A 21,315-nucleotide genomic window follows, 5' to 3' on the forward strand; every position below is an offset into this window, starting at 1 on the left:
TTTACGTCAGACATGCTTGAACCCTCGTGCGCATGCGTGAGTTTTTTCACGCGTGTCGGTGACGTCATTCGCCTGTGGGCAGGCCTTGAGTGAGGAGTGCTCCACCCCGCCCGTCGGAATCTCTTTGTATGAATAGCCGCTGCGGACGGCGCCTGTTGCTTTATCAACATTTTTTCTGGACCTGTGAGGGATATCCGAGTGGACACTATTTGAGAAATTAAGATGGTTTTCGGTGAAAAGTTTAACGGCTGATGAGAGATTATGGTGTGTTTCTGTCGCTGTAAGGACTTCCCACGGAGCGGGACATCGCGCAGCGCTTCCAGGCACCGTCGTCGGCCTGTTTTGACCTGAAAACATTCTAATTTAAGGCTTAATTCACCCAGGACGTCGTGAGAGAACAGAGAAGATTCAGAAGAGGCCGGCATGAGGACTTTATGCGGACATTCCACTGTTTAAGGACATTTTGTAATGAAAGACGTGCGCGCAAATTCACCGAGTCGTTTCTGTGACGACTCGGCGAATCTGTGTGCGCCGCGACAGGAAAAACACCTCCGTGTTGAAAACCATTTGTAAAATTCAGGCGGCTTTTGATGGCTTTCAACAAGTGAGTAACTGAGAAATTGTTTAACAGCTTGGGCATGTTCCAACTTGCCCGTTAAGGTTTCCAATGGAGGTGTTTTTCCTGTCGCGACCCCCCGCGGTCGGGTCCGGTCCGGCCCGACATGCGACTCTGCCCGCACGTTCTTTCAATACAAAATGTCCGTTAACAATGGAATGTCCGAATAAACTCCTCATGCCGACTTCTTCTGAAAGTTCTCTGTTCTCTGACGACTTCCTGGGTCAACAGAGCCTGAAATGTGGAAGTTTTCAACTTGAAACGGCGAGACGCTGCCGCCTCGAAGCGCAGATTGCCGTCAGGCGCTATGGGCCGTCCTTAAAGCGACACTACAGACCAAAATCTCTCATCAGCTGTTAAAATTTTTACCGAAAACCAGCTGAATTTATCGAACGGTGTCCACTCAGTTGTGCCTTACAGTTTTTGAAAAAAATTTTATCAAACAAAGCAGCAGTCTGAGCCATTCCTAAACAATGAAAAAACGACGAGAGGGTGGGCCACTCCTCACTCAAAGACTGCCCACAGGCGAATGACGTAACCGACAGGTGTGAAAAAACTCTTGTATGCCCACGAGGGTTCAAACATGTCTGATGTAATCACACGTGATTCAAATCCATATGGTTTTTGAAAAAAATAAGGTACGTTACTTTTATCACAGACCTCGTATACACACCTACACATATTGGACTTTTATATATGACTAGCACGTTGCCCATGGGGATCCATGGGCTCTAGATTGGGTAGCTTATAAAATAGGGAGCTGACATTTTTCAAAGGTGGTAATAATTTATGCAACGTTTCTATAATGAATTGGAATGGTATGTGAGTCCAGAATGTTTTTAGAACCTTAGACCTCAACAGTTTTTAGAGGAAAACTCAACCCTCTTCTTTCCTGTTATTTATATATTTTTAAAGTTAAATTTCTGTCGTTGGGGAGGTGATGATCTAGTGGTTAAGCGTTGGGCTTGAGACCAGAGGATCCTCAGTTCAAATCCCAGCCTGACTGGAAAATCACTAAGGGCCCTTGGGCAAGGTCCTTAATCCCTAATTGCTTCCGGTGTGTAGCGAATACCTTGCATGGCAGCACCCTTACATGGCGGTGAATGTGAGGCATTACTGTAAAGCGCTTCGAGCATCTGATGGAAAGCTGATGGAAAGGCGCTATATAAATGCAGTCCATTTACCATTTGATGTTATGCAGAGATAATAAAACATTAACATTGGAGGAACACAACATGAACCCCCCCCCCCCCTTTTCCTCTTTGTTCAACTTTGCACTGAAATTTGAGAGAGAGAGAGAGAGAGAGAGAGAGAGAGAGAGAGAGAGAGAGAGAGAGAGAGAGAGAGGAGAGAGAGAGGAGAGAGAGAGAGAGAGAGAGAGAGAGAGAGAGAGAGAGAACTGTGTGTGTCTGTTCACTTTGACACCACACAGATATGAGTCAAGAGGAACGTGCATGATTAGAGAATCAGGTTCATTTATCCTAAAATAGTCTATCAGAAAAAGGTTTCTGCTGCTGCAGGAAGATCACTGAAATACTTTGATTTTTCATTAGATTTCTTCTAAATACAGTTGAAAATTAACTTGCCACATCAGGCAAATGAGGGTATCACAGACTGAGGTTACCCCGTACCAGATTTGTATAGTTGATATCTGCACATGCGGCCCAAAAAAAAAAAAAAAACGGGCCGATTGTTCCTTACTGACTTTACTAAACTTTTCAAATGAGAAGTTTGATCTGTACAGAGTTTACTCTGTACCAAATCTGGGTTATTTTTCTGCATACATTGTAACCAGCTTTCAATCCTTTCCACACACAGAAAAGATCCAAATCACCAGTTTCAACCCTTTCTATTGTGTTTTCACAGATTTTGACTCAATTTGTTTGTTTGCGGTTCGCTTTGTTTTGTAGTTTCACCATTTTATGGCTATTTGCGCCCATTTACAGCAGTACTGTATAAGCATAAATCTAACATGCACCTTCAAAACAGACCAATTCACACTGCAAAACACTTTTGACATGAATTTAAAAATGTGTAAATACGCAAAAATGCGCAATTCTCACACGCCTGTGGATGCTGTACTGGGCCGTTCTAGTGAAGAAGGAGCTGAACCATAAGCCAAGACTCTCAATTTAACAGTCAATTTATGCCGATATCCTCACCTATGGTCATGAACTTTGGGCAATGAATGAAAGAATAAAGTCACAGCAAAAATAACATTCCTCTGTTGGGTATCTGGGTTTACATGCTGGGTCAGTGTGCGGGACGCTGAGTAGAGCCGTTGTTGCTTCTTTGCATCGGAAGCAGCCAGCTGAGGTGGTTCGGGCACCTGGTGGGATGCACCCTGTTCCTCTCCCTAAGGAGGTCTACCAGGTACATCCAACTGGGAGAAGGCCCCGGGAAAGACCCAGGACACTCAGGGGGTTTATATTTCCCAGCTGGCTTGGGTAAGCCTCGGAATCCCCTTGGAAGAGTTACAGGACTTGGCCAAGGACAGGGGGATGTGGGATGAGCTGTTTAGTCTGCTGACACCGCGATCCAGACCCTTATGAGCGGCAGAAAATGAATGAATGAATGAAATGAATATTAAGATTTCACAGATGGGATGATGCCAAATAGCAACGGTGCTTGCAATGATTTTAAATCTGTCGAGAATGATGTTTTGAGATGAGATTCTATCATTTGCTCAAAAATCTAGCAACATTAAAACTGACAAAATATTGACGGTGGTCTGACATGTCCAAAAATAAATAAATAAAAGGAAAAACAATCTTCTGCCGGCACAGAAACTTCATCCAGCACAAACACCACAAAATGTAATCCAAATCAAAATTGTTCAATGACAAAAGAAAGTTTAGTTTTACACCGAGCGCTGCACAAGGTGTTAAGAAATAAGACCCGTCAACTTCTCTTGAGGTACCGAAAGCCCACACACAAAAACAGACTTTGACAAACTGGCAAACACTAAAGAGGAGCAGAGGCCGAGGTCACCTGAGGTCAGAGAGGATCCCGTGCTGACGTCATCACTGCTGGAGTTCAGGAAGTCATCCAGAGCCTCCTGGTCCAACACGTTAGTCAACGTCATCTGATCCAACACGCACACATCAGCTCCTGATACCTCTACAAGCGTACAAACGCACACATTTATTGTGCATCACCTTTTACAAAAAAACCTGAGAAACATCTAATACTTAAAAACATATACAAGGAAGTAACACGTGGGGTCACTACTACAAATGAATCACTTCTTTCAGCTGGTATTTGGCAACTAGGAAGAAAAAAACACATTGAACTTAGTTGCTTTGTTTTTTTATATTAACCTGGGAAAAAACTTGGAAACTGCGCAAATGTCACATGGTTTTTGTTCAAATACAAATGTTCAAATTCAGGAAAAAAAAAAACCCAAAACATTTTTGATTAAGTTCCAGTGTGCCTAAACCATTTGCAGTTTCACTCACAGTTAAGATACAATCACACTGATTTTGGTTCATGATTCCAACTCTATAAATAAAGAGCTTTTCTTAGTGTTGTTTTTTGTTATCATTCAAGTTTTCATTAATTGCGTCCGCCAAGGACGTAATAAAATCATTGGCGTTTATTTGTCTGTCTGTCAGCAGGATTACGTCAAAACTACTGAACGGATTTTGACAAAATTTTCACCACAGAAAGATATTAGGCCAGAGGCAGGCAATCATGTGCCACGAAGGGGCAAGACACTGCAGGTTTTCCTTGCAACCAATCACCTCATCAGGTGATTTAATTGACAATCAAGTGTTCATGCTCAGGGGAGAAGCTCATCAGCAACCCACCTGCTTATCCCCCTCGTTTCCTCTGTTACCCCGTAACATGGCGCTGATGATATTTTGCTTTTTATAAGAGATCTTTCCTTTTCAGTTCCAAAGATTTTATCTACAACGGACACATTTTCGAAATTGTCAGGCTACAAAATCAATTGGTAAAGTCAGAAGCTATGCTCGTGTCAAAGGGATGCCATCCAAGCAATGTCTTTTTCAGGGACATTCCTGCTTATTTCAGCAAGACAATGCCAAGCCACATTCTGCACATGTTACAACAGCGTGGCTTCATAGTAACAGAGTGCGGGTACTAGACTGGCCTGCCTGCAATTGAAGTCGTACATCAAGCAAGAATGGGAAAGAATTCCACCTACAAAGCTTCAACAATTAGTGTCCTCAGCTCCCAAACGCTTATTGAGTGTTGTTAGAAAGAAAGGTGATGTAACACAGTGGTAAAGATACCATTGTCCCAGCTTTTTTGTTAGCTCCACGTAATGTATGATTATTGGAAAAAAATATACAGCCCATAACATTTAATGTAAAGTAAATCTTTAGGAGAACCACTGTGCAGTCCCCAAAAATATGATTTACTTTGTCTTTTAATTTTATTGGCGGTTTACAAACCAACACGGTGCATTACTGCCACCAACCGGTTAGGAGTGGAGCATGACTGGATTCTGATGTACGTTATACTAATGAGGAATTGTGGAGATGAGGGTGGGGAGGAGAAAAAAAAAAAAAAGAACAAAATCCTGGTACTAAATTCTCTTGAATAACCCCATTTCCTTTAGATATGTCAGTACATGCCTCCAAGCAGGCGGTGTAATTGTAGAAAAGGAAAAGTAATCCTTGAAGCGTTAAACTGCTCTGTCCTAGTGTTCTGACCTTGTCCTGTAGAATCCTTCTCTGTCTGTTGTGTACTTGACACTCCAGCAACACGTGCTCCACCGTCTCCCTCCTGCTGCACGTCAAACACTGACTGGTTTCATGTTTTCAAATGATGATGAGTGTGATTTAAACCTGTGTGACCTATACAGTAGTGTTCAGAATAATAGTAGTGCTATGTGACTAAAAAGATTAATCCAGGTTTTGAGTAAAATTGTTCTTTTTGGGTCCAAGAGCCGCAGACAGTTTGTGCGATGACCTCCAAACTCTGAATTCAAGCCACAGTTCACAGTGAAGACAGTGAAGCATGGTGGTGCAAGCATCATGATATGGGCATGTTTCTCCTACTATGGTGTTGGGCCTATATATCGCATACCAGGTATCATGGATCAGTTTGGATATATCAAAATACTTGAAGAGGTCATGTTGCCTTATGCTGAAGAGGACATGCCCTTGAAATGGGTGTTTCAACAAGACAATGACCCCAAGCACACTAGTAAACAAGCAAAATCTTGGTTCCAAACCAACAAAATTAATGCCTCGCAGATGTGAAGAAATCATGAAAAACTGTGGTTATACAACTAAATACTAGTTTAGTGATTCACAGGATTGCTAAAAAAGCAGTTTGAACATAATAGTTTTGAGTTTGTAGTGTCAACAGCAGATGCTACTATTATTGTGAACACCCGCTTTTCTACTTTTTTTTTTTTTACTAATAGCCCAATTTCATAGCCTTAAGAGTGTGCATATCACGAATGCTTGGTCTTGTTGGATTTGTGAGAATCTACTGAATCTACTGGTGCCTTGTTTCCCATGTAACAATAAGAAATATACTCAAAACCTGGATTAATCTTTTTATTCACATGGCACTACTATTATTCTGAACACTACTGTACGTAGTCGTGTGATTATTTCTTCTTCACTGAGACTCCATTTACCATGCCTCCTTGATCCAACTTGCCCCTAAATTTTATATAAAAACCGCTCCATAGATTCAGTGTCCCACTCCTTTTGCCATGCTTTCTCAAATTCTGTCTTGACGATTGTTTTGACTTCGGATTTGCTAAGTGGACCGCTGATTCATATTTCTCAGTCGCTTTGGTCAGCTGATCTACCGCTTCATTACCCTCAATCCCAGAATAAGAATGTCATTGATGAGGTCTGGCCTGCAAACAGATTTGCCATTTGAGATGCTGAGCAACACTGCCACTGAATCGGAAAAGATGACCTGGCGACTGAACTTAACCTCCTCCACCCACCACAGCACAAGCAGGATCGCTAGCAGTTTCACAGAAAAGACAGCTAAATGATCTGAAAATCTTTTTACAATAGTTTACAAAACTGGGGAATATAAACTGCTGCTCTTGTCTTTCCTGTGACTGGATCTTTTGATCCATCAGTAAACACATGAATCACGTCCGTATATTTCATAGCAAGGTACCGCTGACCTCGACCATCCTTCCCACCATACTTGTTATTCTCCTTTGACAGTTTCTACATCTCAAAATCTACCTGAGGCATAGGAAAAAGCCAAGGGGGAATAACAGACAACGGTACTACAACCCCTGGCAAAAATTATGGAATCACTGGCCTCGGAGGATGTTCATTCAGTTGTTTAATTTTGTAGAAAAAAAGCAGATCACAGACATGACACAAAACTAAAGTCATTTCAAATGGCAACTTTCTGGCTTTAAGAAACACTATAAGAAATCAGGAAAAAAAATTGTGGCAGTCAGTAACGGTTACTTTTTTAGAACAAGCAGAGGGAAAAAAATATGGACTCACTCAATTCTGAGGGAAAAATTATGGAATCATGAAAAACAAAAGAAAGCTCTAACACATCACTAGTATTTTGTTGCACCACCTCTGGCTTTTATAACAGCTTGCAGTCTCTGAGGCATGGACTTAATGAGTGACAAACAGTACTCTTCATCAATCTGGCTCCAACTTTCTCTGATTGCTGTTGCCAGATCAGCTTTGCAGGTTGGAGCCTTGTCATGGACCATTTTCTTCAACTTCCACCAAAGATTTTCAATTGGATTAAGATCCGGACTATTTGCAGGCCATGACATTGACCCTATGTGTCTTTTTGCAAGGAATGTTTTCACAGTTTTTGCTCTATGGCAAGATGCATTATCATCATGAAAAATGATTTCATCATCCCCAAATATCCTTTCAATTGATGGGATAAGAAAAGTGTCCAAAATATCAACGTAAACTTGTGCATTTATTGATGATGTAATGGCAGCCATCTCCCCAGTGCCTTTACCTGACATGCAGCCCCATATCATCAATGACTGTGGAAATTTACATGTTCTCTTCAGGCAGTCATCTTTATAAATCTCATTGGAACGGCACCAAACAAAAGTTCCAGCATCATCACCTTGCCCAATGCAGATTTGAGATTCATCACTGAATATGACTTCCATCCAGTCATCCACAGTCCACGATTGCTTTTCCTTAGCCCATTGTAACCTTGTTTTTTTTCTGTTTAGGTGTTAATGATGGCTTTCGTTTAGCTTTTCTGTATGTAAATCCCATTTCCTTTAGGCGGTTTCTTACAGTTCGGTCACAGACGTTGACTCCAGTTTCCTCCTATTCGTTCCTCATTTGTTTTGTTGTGCATTTTCGATTTTTGAGACATATTGCTTTAAGTTTTCTGTCTTGACGCTTTGATGTCTTCCTTGGTCTACCAGTATGTTTGCCTTTAACAACCTTCCCATGTTTTTTGTATTTGGTCCAGAGTTTAGACACAGCTGACTATGAACAACCAACATCTTTTGCAACATTGCGTGATGATTTACCCTCTTAAGAGTTTGATAATCCTCTCCTTTGTTTCAATTGACATCTCTCGTGTTGGAGCCATGATTCATGTCAGTCCACTTGGTGCAACAGCTATCCAAGGTGTGATCACTCCTTTTTAGATGCAGACTAATGAGCAGATCTGATTTGATGCAGGTGTTAGTTTTGGGGATGAAAATTTACAGGGTGATTCCATAATTTATTCCTCAGAATTGAGTGAGTCCATATTTTTTTTCCTCTGCTTGGTCTAAAAAAGTAACCATTACTGACTGCCACAATTATTTTTCCTGATTTCTTATAGTGTTTCTTAAAGCCAGAAAGTTGCCATTTGAAATGACTTTAGTTTTGTGTCATGTCTGTGATCTGCTTTTTTTCTACAAAATTAAACAACTGAATGAACATCCTCCGAGGCCGGTGATCCCATAATTTTTGCCAGGAGTTGTATGCAGCTGTGTGTTAAGCTAGACAAGCCTAGTTTCTGAGCCTGAGAGTTTCCTACCCAACCAAAACTATTTAATGTCATTTTACCATGCTCCCAGCAGGGGTTCAAAATGATTTGGTTGGATGTGTCTGACTGTGACCCTGTAAAGTCATCCAACATCCCATTGACAATTGGAGACACCTCAAGGTCACAGGTAATTCTCTGACCTCTACCCGAAGAGCTGGAATTGAGGATGTTTTAAAAGCTCCACAACATACCTGGAGGGCCTGAGCTTGTATCATCTCAAGCTTTTGTAGATGAGATTTTGCAGCTGAGCTATACACAATACAAGCATAATCTAATGCAGAGCTTATTACAGCAGTATAGATTCGTTTGAGGGACTCCCCGCTAGCTCCCCAGCTACTTCCTGCTAGACACCTCATTATATTTACTGCCTTTTTATACAGTGTGATAACTCTCTGGATATGATCATCAAATGCCAGTTTACAATCCATCCAGACACCCAATTCCATACCATTTGAATGTGCTTAACTGTTTGCCCATAAAGATGAAATAGAATTGATGGATTATTACACTTTATGGAAAAACACATGGCCTGCATTTTATCCACTGAAAAACGGAAACCCCATGCATTGCCCCATCTCTCCACTGTGTTGATAGCCGCCGGAAGCTTCTTCTCAATAAAGGCAGCATTTCGACCCTTAACCTACAGTGCACCATTATCTGCATACAAAGACCTTCCTAGACTGACATCTACCTCTGAGAAAATATAATTAATCATGATATTAAACAATAAGGGACTGCACACACTCCCTTGTGGAACTCCACTGTTTGTTGGATACACCCTGGAGTGTGCTACTCCAACTCTCACGTCCATGGTTCTGCTATTCAAAAAAATCCATAAACCAGTTGAACAATCTCCCACCTATTCCCTTGGCTTCCAGCTTAATAAAGGAGACCAACTAGCCGCAATATACAATGAGGAAAATAAGTATTTTAACACCCTGCGATTTTGCAAGTTCTCCCACTTAGAAATCATGGAGGGGTCTGAAATTTTCATCTTAGGTGCATGTCCACTGTGAGAGACATAATCCAAAAAAAAAAAAAAAAATACGGAAATCACAGTGTATGATTTTTTTTAAATAATTTATTTGCATGTTACTGCTGCAAATAAATATTTCAATACCTGCCAATCAGCAAAAATTCTGGCCCTCAAAGACCCGTTAGTCCGCCTCTAAAAAGTCCACCCCACACAATCAGTAAGACTCTAACTACTAACATGGTTAAGACCAAAGAGCTGTCCAAAGACACCAGAGACAAAATTGTAGACCTCCACAAGGATGGAAAGGGCTACGGGGCAATTGCCAAGCAGCTTGGTGAAAAAAGATCAACTGATGGAGCAATTATTAGAAAATGGAAGAAGCTAAACATGACTGTCAATCTCCCTTGGACTGGGGCTCCATGCAAGATCCCACCTCGTGGCGTATCAGTGATCCTAAGAAAGGTGAGGAATCAGTCCAGAACTGCACAGGAGGAGAGCTGGCACCACTGTTTCCAAGGTTACTGTGGGTAATACACTAAGACGTCATGGGTTAAAATCATGCATGGCACGGAAGGTTCCCCTACTTAAATGAGCACACATCCAGGCCCGTCTTAAGTTTGCCCATGACCATTTGGATGATCCAGAGAGAGAGAACGTTATGTGGTCAGATGAGACCAAAATAGAACTTTTTAGTCTTAATTCCACTCGTCGTTTTTGGAGGAAGAAGAATGTTGAGTACCATCCCAAAAACACCGTCATGCTTCAGCATCATGCTTTGGGGTGTTTTTCTGCACATGGGACAGAACGACTGCACTGTATTAAGGAGAGGATGACCGGGGCCATGTATTGCGAGATTTTGGGGATCAACCTCCTTCCCTCAGTAAGAGCATTGAAGATGGGTCGTGGATGGGTCTTCCAACACGACAATGACCCGAAGCACACAGCCAGGATAACCAAGGATTGGCTCCGTAACAAGCATATCAAGGTTCTGGAGTGGCTTAGCCAGTCTCCACACCTAAACCCAAAAGAAAATCTTTGGAGGGAGCTCAAACTCCGTGTTTCTCAGCGACAGCCCAGTAACCTGGCTGATCTAGAGAAGATCTGTGTGAAGGAATGGGCCAAAATCCCTGCTGCAGTGTGTGCAAACCTGGTGAAAAACTACAGGAAACGTGTGACCTCTGTAATTGCAAACAAAGGCTACTGTACCAAATATTAACATTGATTTTCACAAGTGCTGAAATACGTATTTGCAGCAGCAACATACAAATACATTTTTTTTTAAAAATCATACATTGTGATTTCCGGGGTATTTTTTTTTTTAGATTATGTCTCTCACAGTGGACATGCACCTAAGATGAACTCTTTTAAAAGCTTTGTTTCATGCCTGCACTGCATGCCACACAGCTTCCAGATGACCAAATCTCTGACACTTAAAGTACTTGAGGGGTGGTGGAATATATGGTCAAACTGGGAAGCAGATGAATCGGACTTTGATTTTTGTTGGTAATATCTTCTCCTCAAAAAGTAACAAGATGGAGAGACTCTCTTAACTCTGTCTCTCTAGTGCACATCAGTCTTTTAGCTTTCACTGCCTTGGCTCCTGTTACATGGTTCAGAATCTCCTCACTCATTATGTCTGTTGAAACCCCTGTGATCACTCCGCCCACTAGCTTCTTTCATTCCCACTCAGAACATTTCACTTTTTCCCCGCCAAAGCTGTCATCTTAATCAAACTGTCTCGTTGTTTTGAGTCACTACACGTAATCGCTAAGCTCCCGTCTTGAAGTGGTTTGACATTCACAGTTCCTACTTTGTCGTGTAAAGCTTTAGTTAGCTTCAAAGGGTTGATGGAGCTGGGAGAAACAAACTGCAGTTTTACCTTCAGCTCCTCTATGTCACTGTACACTGCTGTTATTGTTCGAATCAGAATCACCAGCAGACAAACTACAGTATCGTTTTTGCTTTTTATGTTGCTGAGTTATGGTGTATCAATCTGCACTTTGTTTTTTCCACGTCCCCATCACCCATCTTCAAGTCGCTCCCATCTCCAACGTCACTTCCTGTCATCTCTGCTCTCCGTCTGAAAAAATGATTTAAGAAACACTCAAACCAAAAATAACACTACTTCTTTAGAGTTTATTGGCAACTTGCAAAACAACACGGAGCACTACCGCCACCAACTGTTTGGGCGTGGAACATGAATGGATTCTGATGAATGTTATCAAAAGTAACCCGGGAACATTCACCATGTAGGTAAAAATCCGAATTTCCATAAATTTCCAGAAAACGTTCATCACTGCTAAACCAATAATTTCTATCACTTTTAACCAAAATCGGAACAACTTTAACGTTTAACCCCTGTAACAAACTAAAATAGACCCTTGTCATCATTATTGCTGTTTTTACCCTATAAATTCATGATGTTCACACATATATAGTCCCCACTATACCTTTTGAATTAATTTCATTTATATAGCGCCAAATCACAGCAAAGGTGCCTCTTTGGAATCTTTACGATAGACAAGTAATGTGGTATATTTTTCAATACGATTTAAGCATTTTTCAATATGCATTTTTCATGGTGACATATTGAAAATTCATGATGGCTCAATATCCAGTATTATTTGGAATACCTCTGGCTATATGTGTACCACATTCTATGTTTTTAATCACAAAATGAACAATTATTATGGAAATTTTAACTAAGCTGCACCACTATTTTTGTCTGCAAGACTAAATAAATAAATAAATAAAGTCCTTTCAGACCGACAGGATCATTGTTTCAGAGTTTCTGAGAGGAGAGATGGCTATTACAGCTCAGAATGTGTAATTTCAGGAATTAACGAATGAAGTCTCTATCGTCGCTGATCTATTAATAGAAACGTGATGCACATTACACTTAGATGTGCCAGCGCGCCCATGGACCTCAGACGGAAACAGTAGTTAGGGATGGGTTTGATATTTTTAAGGCATGACCCCCCCCCCCCCCCAGCAGAATGCTCAGTAACTGTGTTGGCCTTTGAAAAAATTACTGACATTGGTGTATTTTGAGGCTCATTTCCCATCCAGTGGATTCGAATACTTTTACGCCAACACCTCAGAGGAGTCTTCCATTATTTAAAAAGGAAATACCTTCTGTTAAACAATTTGCTATCTCTGAAGCATTTTGCTCTGAATTCTGACAATGTCAGTGTCGGGGGGCTGGTCTGAGCTTGCTAATTAACAGTGTTACTTGCCTCGTTATCTTATTATGTCACTGATGAAGAAGATGATGTGTCCTGCTGAAGTTGCTTTCAAAATAACAGCCTCGAATTCAGCAGTTCAATAGTTGGTGTTGGTGGATGTTGGGGTGTCTTAACCACTTCACACTACTATCACAAGGATAATCACCAGCACCGTGGTCTTCAGGGCCTATGCAGGACTTATTTCTTCTTCCTCAATGGTGTTATGTCTGTATGACCACATGCTTCCTACATTCCAAGGTACCATGACTGACAGATCCTGGTTGTTCAGTAGCTCTTATCATGGTTAGGGTTACAGTGTGTTATGTATGTGTCTCAGTCCAGAGATACCCAGATGTACAGTACAGCTCACTAGCCAGGCAGTTCCATTAGTTTCATGTTTGAGAGGAAAAGACAAATAGTTTCCTAGGAGGAAAACTGGTGAGACAACAGACAAACGTTACACTCTGCAGTTTGTCCAATCAGCCACCTTCACTGCAGGCTTCCCTCACTGCACTGAGTAACAGTAACATCTCCCCTCAATCTTATTTGAACCGTAATGAATATTTGCTGCATGCGTTACCTCTGTGCTGCACGTGGCCGGTGGAACGGTACTGCTCCATATCCTGGTGGAAAGCTTCTTCATAGATTTTCTGTCGTTCCTTCAGCTTCTGCTGCATGGCCTGCTCCAGCTCAGCCTGCTTCTGAGCATGTTCACAGTCCAGCTCCACTACAAACACCAACACACAGTCAGTCTCAGCGCTGCTTCAAAATGCACCTGTGATGATCAGGCACACATCTTTAGTGTCTGTCCGAATAGTCACATCTGTCAGGACCAGGATAGTCCCATCTAGGGTACAAGTGTGCAAACCAGCAGCCATGCCCAGGTCGTTATTGTCGTGGAGACTTCAGATAGAGGTCCTTGGTCACTAGGCGTAAATCTAAGTATTTAACTGTATTCAACTGTTCAAAAAGATCTTATTAAAAGGTGTTCAAAAACTGCAGCAGAAGTCAGAGTCCAAGACAATTCTTTATTTCCGGCAAGAAAGAGAAAGTACAGTCACAGTGTGTTGAGGTTATACCAGAAGAGCTCCAATTAACTGGGGGAGGTGATGGTCTAGCGGTTAAGGTGCTGGGCTTGAGACCAAAAGGTCCTGGGTTCAAATCCCCGCCTGGCTGGGAAAAGTCAGTGATTTCCCAAGGTCTTTAATCCCCTATTGTTCCCGGTGTGTAGTGAGCGCCTTGTATGGCAGCACCCTGACATCGGGGTGAATGTGAGGCATAATTGTAAGCTGGATTGCAGATGGAAAAGCGCTATATAAATGCAGTTCATTTACCATTTAATTAAACACTGGTCTGCTTCTGTTTTATATGTTCCTATGCTTTGGAAGTCCAACTCTGAGTCATGGAATTTTGTACACTCAACAAAAATATAAACGCAACACTTTTGGTTTTGCTCCCATTTTGTATGAGATGAACTCAAAGATCTAAAACTTTTTCCACATACACAATATCACCATTTCCCTCAAATATTGTTCACAAACCAGTCTAAATCTGTGATAGTGAGCACTTCTCCTTTGCTGAGATAATCCATCCCACCTCACAGGTGTGCCATATCAAGATGCTGATTAGACACCATGATTAGTGCACAGGTGTGCCTTAGACTGTCCACAATAAAAGGCCACTCTGAAAGGTGCAGTTTTGTTTTATTGGGGGGCATACCAGTCAGTATCTGGTGTGACCACCATTTGCCTCATGCAGTGCAACACATCTCCTTCGCATAGAGTTGATCAGGTTGTCAATTGTGGCCTGTGGAATGTTGGTCCACTCCTCTTCAATGGCTGTGCGAAGTTGCTGGATATTGGCAGAAACTGGTACACGCTGTCGTATATGCCGGTCCAGAGCATCCCAAACATGCTCAATGGGTGACATGTCCGGTGAGTATGCCGGCCATGCAAGAACTGGGACATTTTCAGCTTCCAAGAATTGTGTACAGATCCTTGCAACATGGGGCCATGCATTATCCTGCTGCAACATGAGGTGATGTTCTTGGATGTATGGCACAACAATGGGCCTCAGGATCTCGTCACGGTATCTCTGTGCATTCAAAATGCCATCAATAAAATGCACCTGTGTTCTTCGTCCATAACAGACGCCTGCCCATACCATAACCCCACCGCCACCATGGGCCACTCGATCCACAACACTGACATCAGAAAACCGCTCACCCACACGACGCCACACACGCTGTCTGCCATCTGTCCCTGGACAGTGTGAACCGGGATTCATCCGTGAAGAGAACAACTCTCCAACGTGCCAAACGCCAGCGAATGTGAGTATTTGCCCACTCAAGTCGGTTACGACAACGAACTGCAGTCAGGTCGAGACCCCGATGAGGACGACGAGCATGCAGATGACCTTCCCTAAGACGGTTTCTGACAGTTTGTGCAGAAATTCTTTGGTTATGCAAACCGATTGTTTCAGCAGCTGTCCGAGTGGCTGGTCTCAGACGATCTTGGAGGTGAACATGCTGGATGTGGAGGTCCTGGGCTGGTGTGGTTACACGTGGAGACGGCTTATGGTAGAGAAATGAACATTCAATACATGAGCAACAGCTCTGGTTGACATTCCTGCTGTCAGCATGCCAACTGCACGCTCCCTCAAATCTTGCGACATCTGTGGCATTGTGCTGTGTGATAAAACTGCACCTTTCAGAGTGGCCTTTTACTGTGGGCAGTCTAAGGCACACCTGTGCACTAATCATGGTGTCTAATCAGCATCTTGATATGGCACACCTGTGAGGTGGGATGGATTATCTCAGCAAAGGAGAAGTGCTCACTATGTCAGATTTAGACTGTTTTTTTTTTTGTTTTGTTTTTTGCACTTTGGTGTCATTTTTTTTCACCAGTATGTTTCACAGTTCCTTTTTTTTTTAAGTCACCTTTGATTTTTTTTTTTCACCAGTATTTTCAGGGACACCCATAGAGATGTATATGAGTGGCCTGCGTGCACAGATGCTCATAGAGCTTGCAAGAAACAGCTGGAAAATACCGGAAAGCTGCACGTTTGGCAATGCCACAACTGGAGGAAGAAGAGAGACAACATTTCCTTCCATAATTAAGGAGTTTTGGTTGAAACATTGGTTGGTGGAAACATTTCAGATCTGTGAAAACTTTCAACACTAAAATAAAATAAACATTTCGTGGCCAATGGTGCATTTGCTCTCAGAACTTGGCTGATGAAACCACTCGCTTCCAGAATCAAAAATCATTTACAGCTGCAGCAGCAGCGCAGCTGATTTGCAGCTGGAACAGATTGGATCCGTATAAACTTTCAATACTAATATTTGGGAATGTGCGGGTGTCAGGGTAAGTTTAATACTTTCCTTACATAATTTAATGTAAATTCATTTTACTGGATCGATATCAAGGTCTGAACGGTACTGTTCTGACCTGGATATCCGCTTTGAAAATGCACATGAAACATTTCACATCGAGGCACCTCATCAATATTTTGCCCAGTGTGAAAATGGCAAATCGCTCTCCGTGAAGGCACATTCACATTAAGTAGGCAGCATTGCGACTGCGCTCTCTAGTACTCATACACATCTCTATGGAGATATCTCAATTTCATTTTTTAAAAACCAAGTTCCGTCCTAAATTTTTATCTTTATTTCTAAACTCCTTAATGTATTTCTTCACACAAACATAGGGTTTACATACACTGCATTGAATATCTTGGGTGTGTTTCTAAATACTATTAAGTAGTTAAGGCAGACACTTATCATATACTAAAGGTTGTCACTAATACATTTCACACAATATAATCATTTAGTGTCTGCAGATGTTTGTTTTTAGCATATTGCTGGTCTTATTGAAAAATTATACCACATTACTAAGAGATCACATGATCTCTCAGTTTCCCTCAGACACTGCTGTTTTATATCACCTTCCTAATATTTTGGAATTTACCATTCCTCCATCTGCTAGTCAGCCTCTTATTCCCGCCTGTTGCAGCTGCTTGGTCACCTATTCGATGGAATTCGCTGCTGCCTGCTATATTTATTGTTTATTTGAAAACTATTTACAGAACAGCCTCAAAATTGAGATTCAAATCAATGTTTCTGATCACAAAAGTAAGAGAACTATTTACAGAACAAGTTTTTATGAACTCAGAACATGAATATTCTTAAGTGCATGAATGAATATTTACAGAACAGCCTCAGAACTGAGATTCAATGTTTTTGATCACAATAGTAAAGGAACTTATTTTACAGAACAAGTTTTTTATAAACTCAGAACATGAATATTCTTAAGTGTATGAATAAATAACAGAACAGCCTCAGAATTGACATTCAATGTAGTAGGAAATTATGAACTACTAAGTATACATGAACAAGAGTTGTTATACTCAACTTTTTTTTATTTTATGATCAAACTGTGATTTTTTTCCAGTTATTTATTTATTTATTTTTACTACCTAACTTCTTGGCATTTTTTTCCGACACAAAGTGTGTGCATGTGCGTCTGTGTGTGACTGAGTGAGTGTGTGAGAGGGGGGTTGTTCGACTGATGAGAATTTTCCTTCAGCACGAGCACAGATATTGAAGAGTTTTACTCATATCACGCTCGTACTCGTCAAAAATGCTTTATCCGTACTGGATACTCGTCTGAAACGAGTATGTGGCTCAACCCCAATCATGAGGTCTTTTGCCAGTGGTTTGCAACATCTCCATCATTTGCAGGATATCAGGCTGATCAACTAGTGTGTATTTCCACTGGTGGTATAGCTGCCAAATCCATCAACTTTGACAATCCCTTTCAGATTGGTGAAATATCAGCATGTAAAATAGCAGGGAAGCAGTTCACAAAGATCACTCTGCATCGCCGAGATAAAGTCAAAACTATGGGAGACAGGAGCAGTATTAAGATTAGGGTGCAAAACACACTGGTGAACCCCACTCTTTTCTTCAACAGGATCACTTGTGTTCTTAGAAGTTCTGACATGGAGCAGTTCCTATCCTATGAGCTGTCTCCTCAACCTCCATCCTTGTTTCAAGATGGTGCCATGCAGAAACCAAACAAGAGTGCCTTGGGTATTCTCCTCAAATCATTTGCCCCTGTTAACCCAACAGTCCAGCTGACTCCCAATTTGTCATCAATGGGGGACATCTCTTACAGGCAGTAGTCTGGCCAAGGCCAGCAACCTATGGATGTGTGTACTGGTGTTATGTTACCTATGTCCTCAAGCACTATGGTGCTGGCACTACTACTGTGTTTGATGGCTATAGAACCGTCTCAACCAAGGCAGCACAGCAAATGCGCAGAGCAAAGAAGTCAACATCAAGTGATATCCTCTGTGATGACAGCATGCAAACCACTATTACTCAGGTGGCATTACTGGCAAATAACCACAAAAAGCAGTATCTGATACAGACGCTCAGTAGCATGCTGACTCAAGTGAGCATCCTTGTGAAGCAAGCACAAGCCGATGCAGATGCCTTGATTGTGTCAACTGCTCTTTCCCTGGCTGAGTCTGGAAAACCTGTTGTTGTGGTCGGCACAGATACTGACCTGCTCGTAATGCTTGTGACTCTAGCAAACACAGACAACAACATGTTATGCTGCAAGAACCCCACAAAACGCTACAAAGTTCAAGACATTCAAAGAACCATTGGTGACACAAGTAAATATCTGATGGTGTTCCATGCCATAGCTGGATGCGACACTGTGTCTGCTCTGCATCGCCAAGGAAAGTGCAAGGCATTCAATCTGGTGCACAACCAGTGGTGGGCACAGATAACCAAAAAATTAACTTTGATAACAGATAATCAGATAACTGAAAAGTTATCTTTGATAAAGATAAACCGATAAACCACCCAAAAATGTATCGGATGTTACAGATAACCGATAACAGATAAATTCCAGTGTTGTCTCTGGTACATTTGCAACTACTAACAAGCTGAATTTGAGTTTTAACACCATGATCGCTTTTCGAAGCGATATAAGACTCGACAGATTCGTCAACAGGGAGAGTACTCATCAGCAAATACAAGAAGCAGGTGAAACCTTTCTTCTTAAAACTTTATGGTGCATTCAGTTGTGAATCACTTGACCAGTTTCGTTACATTGCCTACAACAAGGCAATCAGCAGAACGTCACTTTCCTCAGACCCTCAGCTGGCTACACTGCCTCCGACAAGTGCTGCAGCCAAGCAACATTCCTATAGGTCATACCTCACAATTCAAGAATGGATGGGAAGGTCCTTGCAGCCAACAGCTTGGGGATGGAGACTGAAGGACATCCTGACTCCAGTTGAGACTGATCGACCCATTCAACACTCTGCTCAACATGATTTCCTGTGGCTGCCGAGCAGATGGCTGAGTGTCATGTGGATGCAGGAAAATAGGAGTTCACTGCCATTATATATATATATATATATATATATATATATATATATATATATAAAAATGCAGTCCATTTACCATTTAGGATCATGGGTGACGTGAACATGCAATGCAACGAAATGTTTGATAAGTCTTTTGCAGTACACTTATGAAAGATAATAAATTCCCTGTTAATTTTCTTCTTGTTTAATTCTGTTGTCCTTGCAGTTGCAAATAAGTTTTCTTAAAAAACAGAATTAAAAAATTATATTCTCTCTTTTTTAACTCTAAATTCAATTCAATTTTCAATTCAATTCTGTTTATTCACCAGACACTTGTCCAAATCCACATAATACTGATAGTACAAAAAAAAAAAAAAAAAACCACAAAGACAGACCAGGACAATCAAACAGAAACAACATAAAAAAGAACAAAATAAAATAATTAAAATATATACAGACATTTTATCCAGTGCGCTCTCAGCCTGGATGTATACCTTGTGCTACTCACAGTTGGATTTGAGAGTGCCACCATGATATTATTGGAAGAATCATCCAGGCGTTGTATAAACTTGTGCATTAAATTTCTTAAAAGTGCATGAAGTGTGGTTACTCCTACAGACACAAACAACTGGCTCGCACTCCCTCCTCTGGGAACCTTAAGCAAAATTCTTAAAGCATCATCGTATGCTACTTGTAATCTCTGCATGCTGGACTTTTTGTAAGAAGACCAGAGGTGTGCAGTGTAGAGTGATGTGCAGTATGCCTTGAACAAAACCACTTTAACTTGAGTGGAGCAAAATGTAAATTTACGGGCTATAGTGTTTGCCTGCGCATATAACTTACAACACTGTCTGTATATGTCATCATCGTCATTCATATCATCTGTAATACAGTGCCCTAGATATTTTATCTTTTTGAAAACATCAAGAGGATTATTAGACAGTCTGAACACAGGAAATTTGAGACTTTTATCCTGTTTAGTTCTACATATTAGAACAGCGCTTTTGTTGGAATTATACTTTATGTCAAATTGCAAACCATAGTCAGAACATACATTAAGAAGCTGTTGCAGCCCAGCACTACTTGGACTAAAGGTCACAAGGTCATCTGCATACATAAGATGATTGACTAGTACACCACCAATCATACAACCTGTGTTACAGTCATTCAAGCGTCTAGACAGCTCATCCATATACAGATTAAATAAAACAGGGGACAAAATGCCACCCTGCCTAACTCCACTGGTCACACTAAAAGGGTCAGATATACTACCCCCCCCCACTTGATGTGCATTTTCTGGTGTGCATACCAATAGGCAAGTACCCTCACAATGTATCCAGGCACCCCTCCTTGCTTTAATTTAATAAATAGCTTTTTGTGATTCACACGATCAAATGCCTTGGAAGCATCTATAAAACACATTAAAACAGTCGAATTTTTAGATTTATACGAGTTCACTATTTCTTTTAAAGCATAAATACACATATCTGTGCCATGCTTTGGCTTGAACCCAAACTGATTGTCAAGGGAAGAGATATATACATTCACTCTGTCAAGGAGAATTCTTTCCATCACCTCTGACAATATACTGGCCAGTGCAATAGGTCGATAATTGTCCAGACAGTCAACCTTTCCAGTTTTGTCCTTAATGACCAGTACAAGCAGAATGGATAGCATACGATCTGGCAATATGCCATGTATTTAACAGTCCAGTAAAATTGAGTGCTAGAAGAAGGGAAAGCCTCTGACTGCCGTGTTTCAGATGTTCCGCACTTAAGTCCATGCCACATGCTTTACTATTGGGTAATTTCTGTATAGCCTCATACACCTCGTGTGTCAGGATTGTCATTGATTCATCATGGGTCACAGAATCCTCCACATACGGGTCATATTGTAAACAGTTAAAAAGAGAACTAAAATGTTTTCTCCATAGTTCAGCAATATTATCTTCACCAGAAACTCCTTCAACAGTACAAGGAAGATTTACAGTTATTGAGGGACTGCACCTCTTTCCAAAAGTCTGTAATACCGTTACCCATCATTTTACTAGCCATAGAGTCGGCCCTCGTGGCTTGCTCATTTCTAGAGATAAAATGAACAGCGTACTTATATCTGGCATTAGCCAG

At 41.3% G+C, this 21,315-nt stretch overlaps 1 protein-coding gene across 2 annotated transcripts in view; it reads right to left on the reverse strand.

Moving 5' to 3' along the window:
- Nucleotides 1-21,315, reverse strand: part of LOC117513696 (dysbindin-A-like) — a 55,054-nt gene that overhangs the window by 9,837 nt on the left and 23,902 nt on the right. Inside the window, exons 8-9 of one of the 2 annotated variants that reach the window (XM_034173937.1) lie at nt 13,386-13,532; nt 3,608-3,736 (exon numbers count right to left, since the gene is read on the reverse strand). In XM_034173937.1, the coding sequence (XP_034029828.1) occupies nt 3,608-3,736; nt 13,386-13,532 (276 nt within the window). The remainder of the gene's footprint in view (nt 1-3,607; nt 3,737-13,385; nt 13,533-21,315) is intronic. The other variant, XM_034173938.1, reaches the window with a different exon arrangement.

Source organism: Thalassophryne amazonica, chromosome 7 (assembly GCF_902500255.1).
Source record: "Thalassophryne amazonica chromosome 7, fThaAma1.1, whole genome shotgun sequence".
NCBI classification, from domain to species: domain Eukaryota; kingdom Metazoa; phylum Chordata; class Actinopteri; order Batrachoidiformes; family Batrachoididae; genus Thalassophryne; species Thalassophryne amazonica.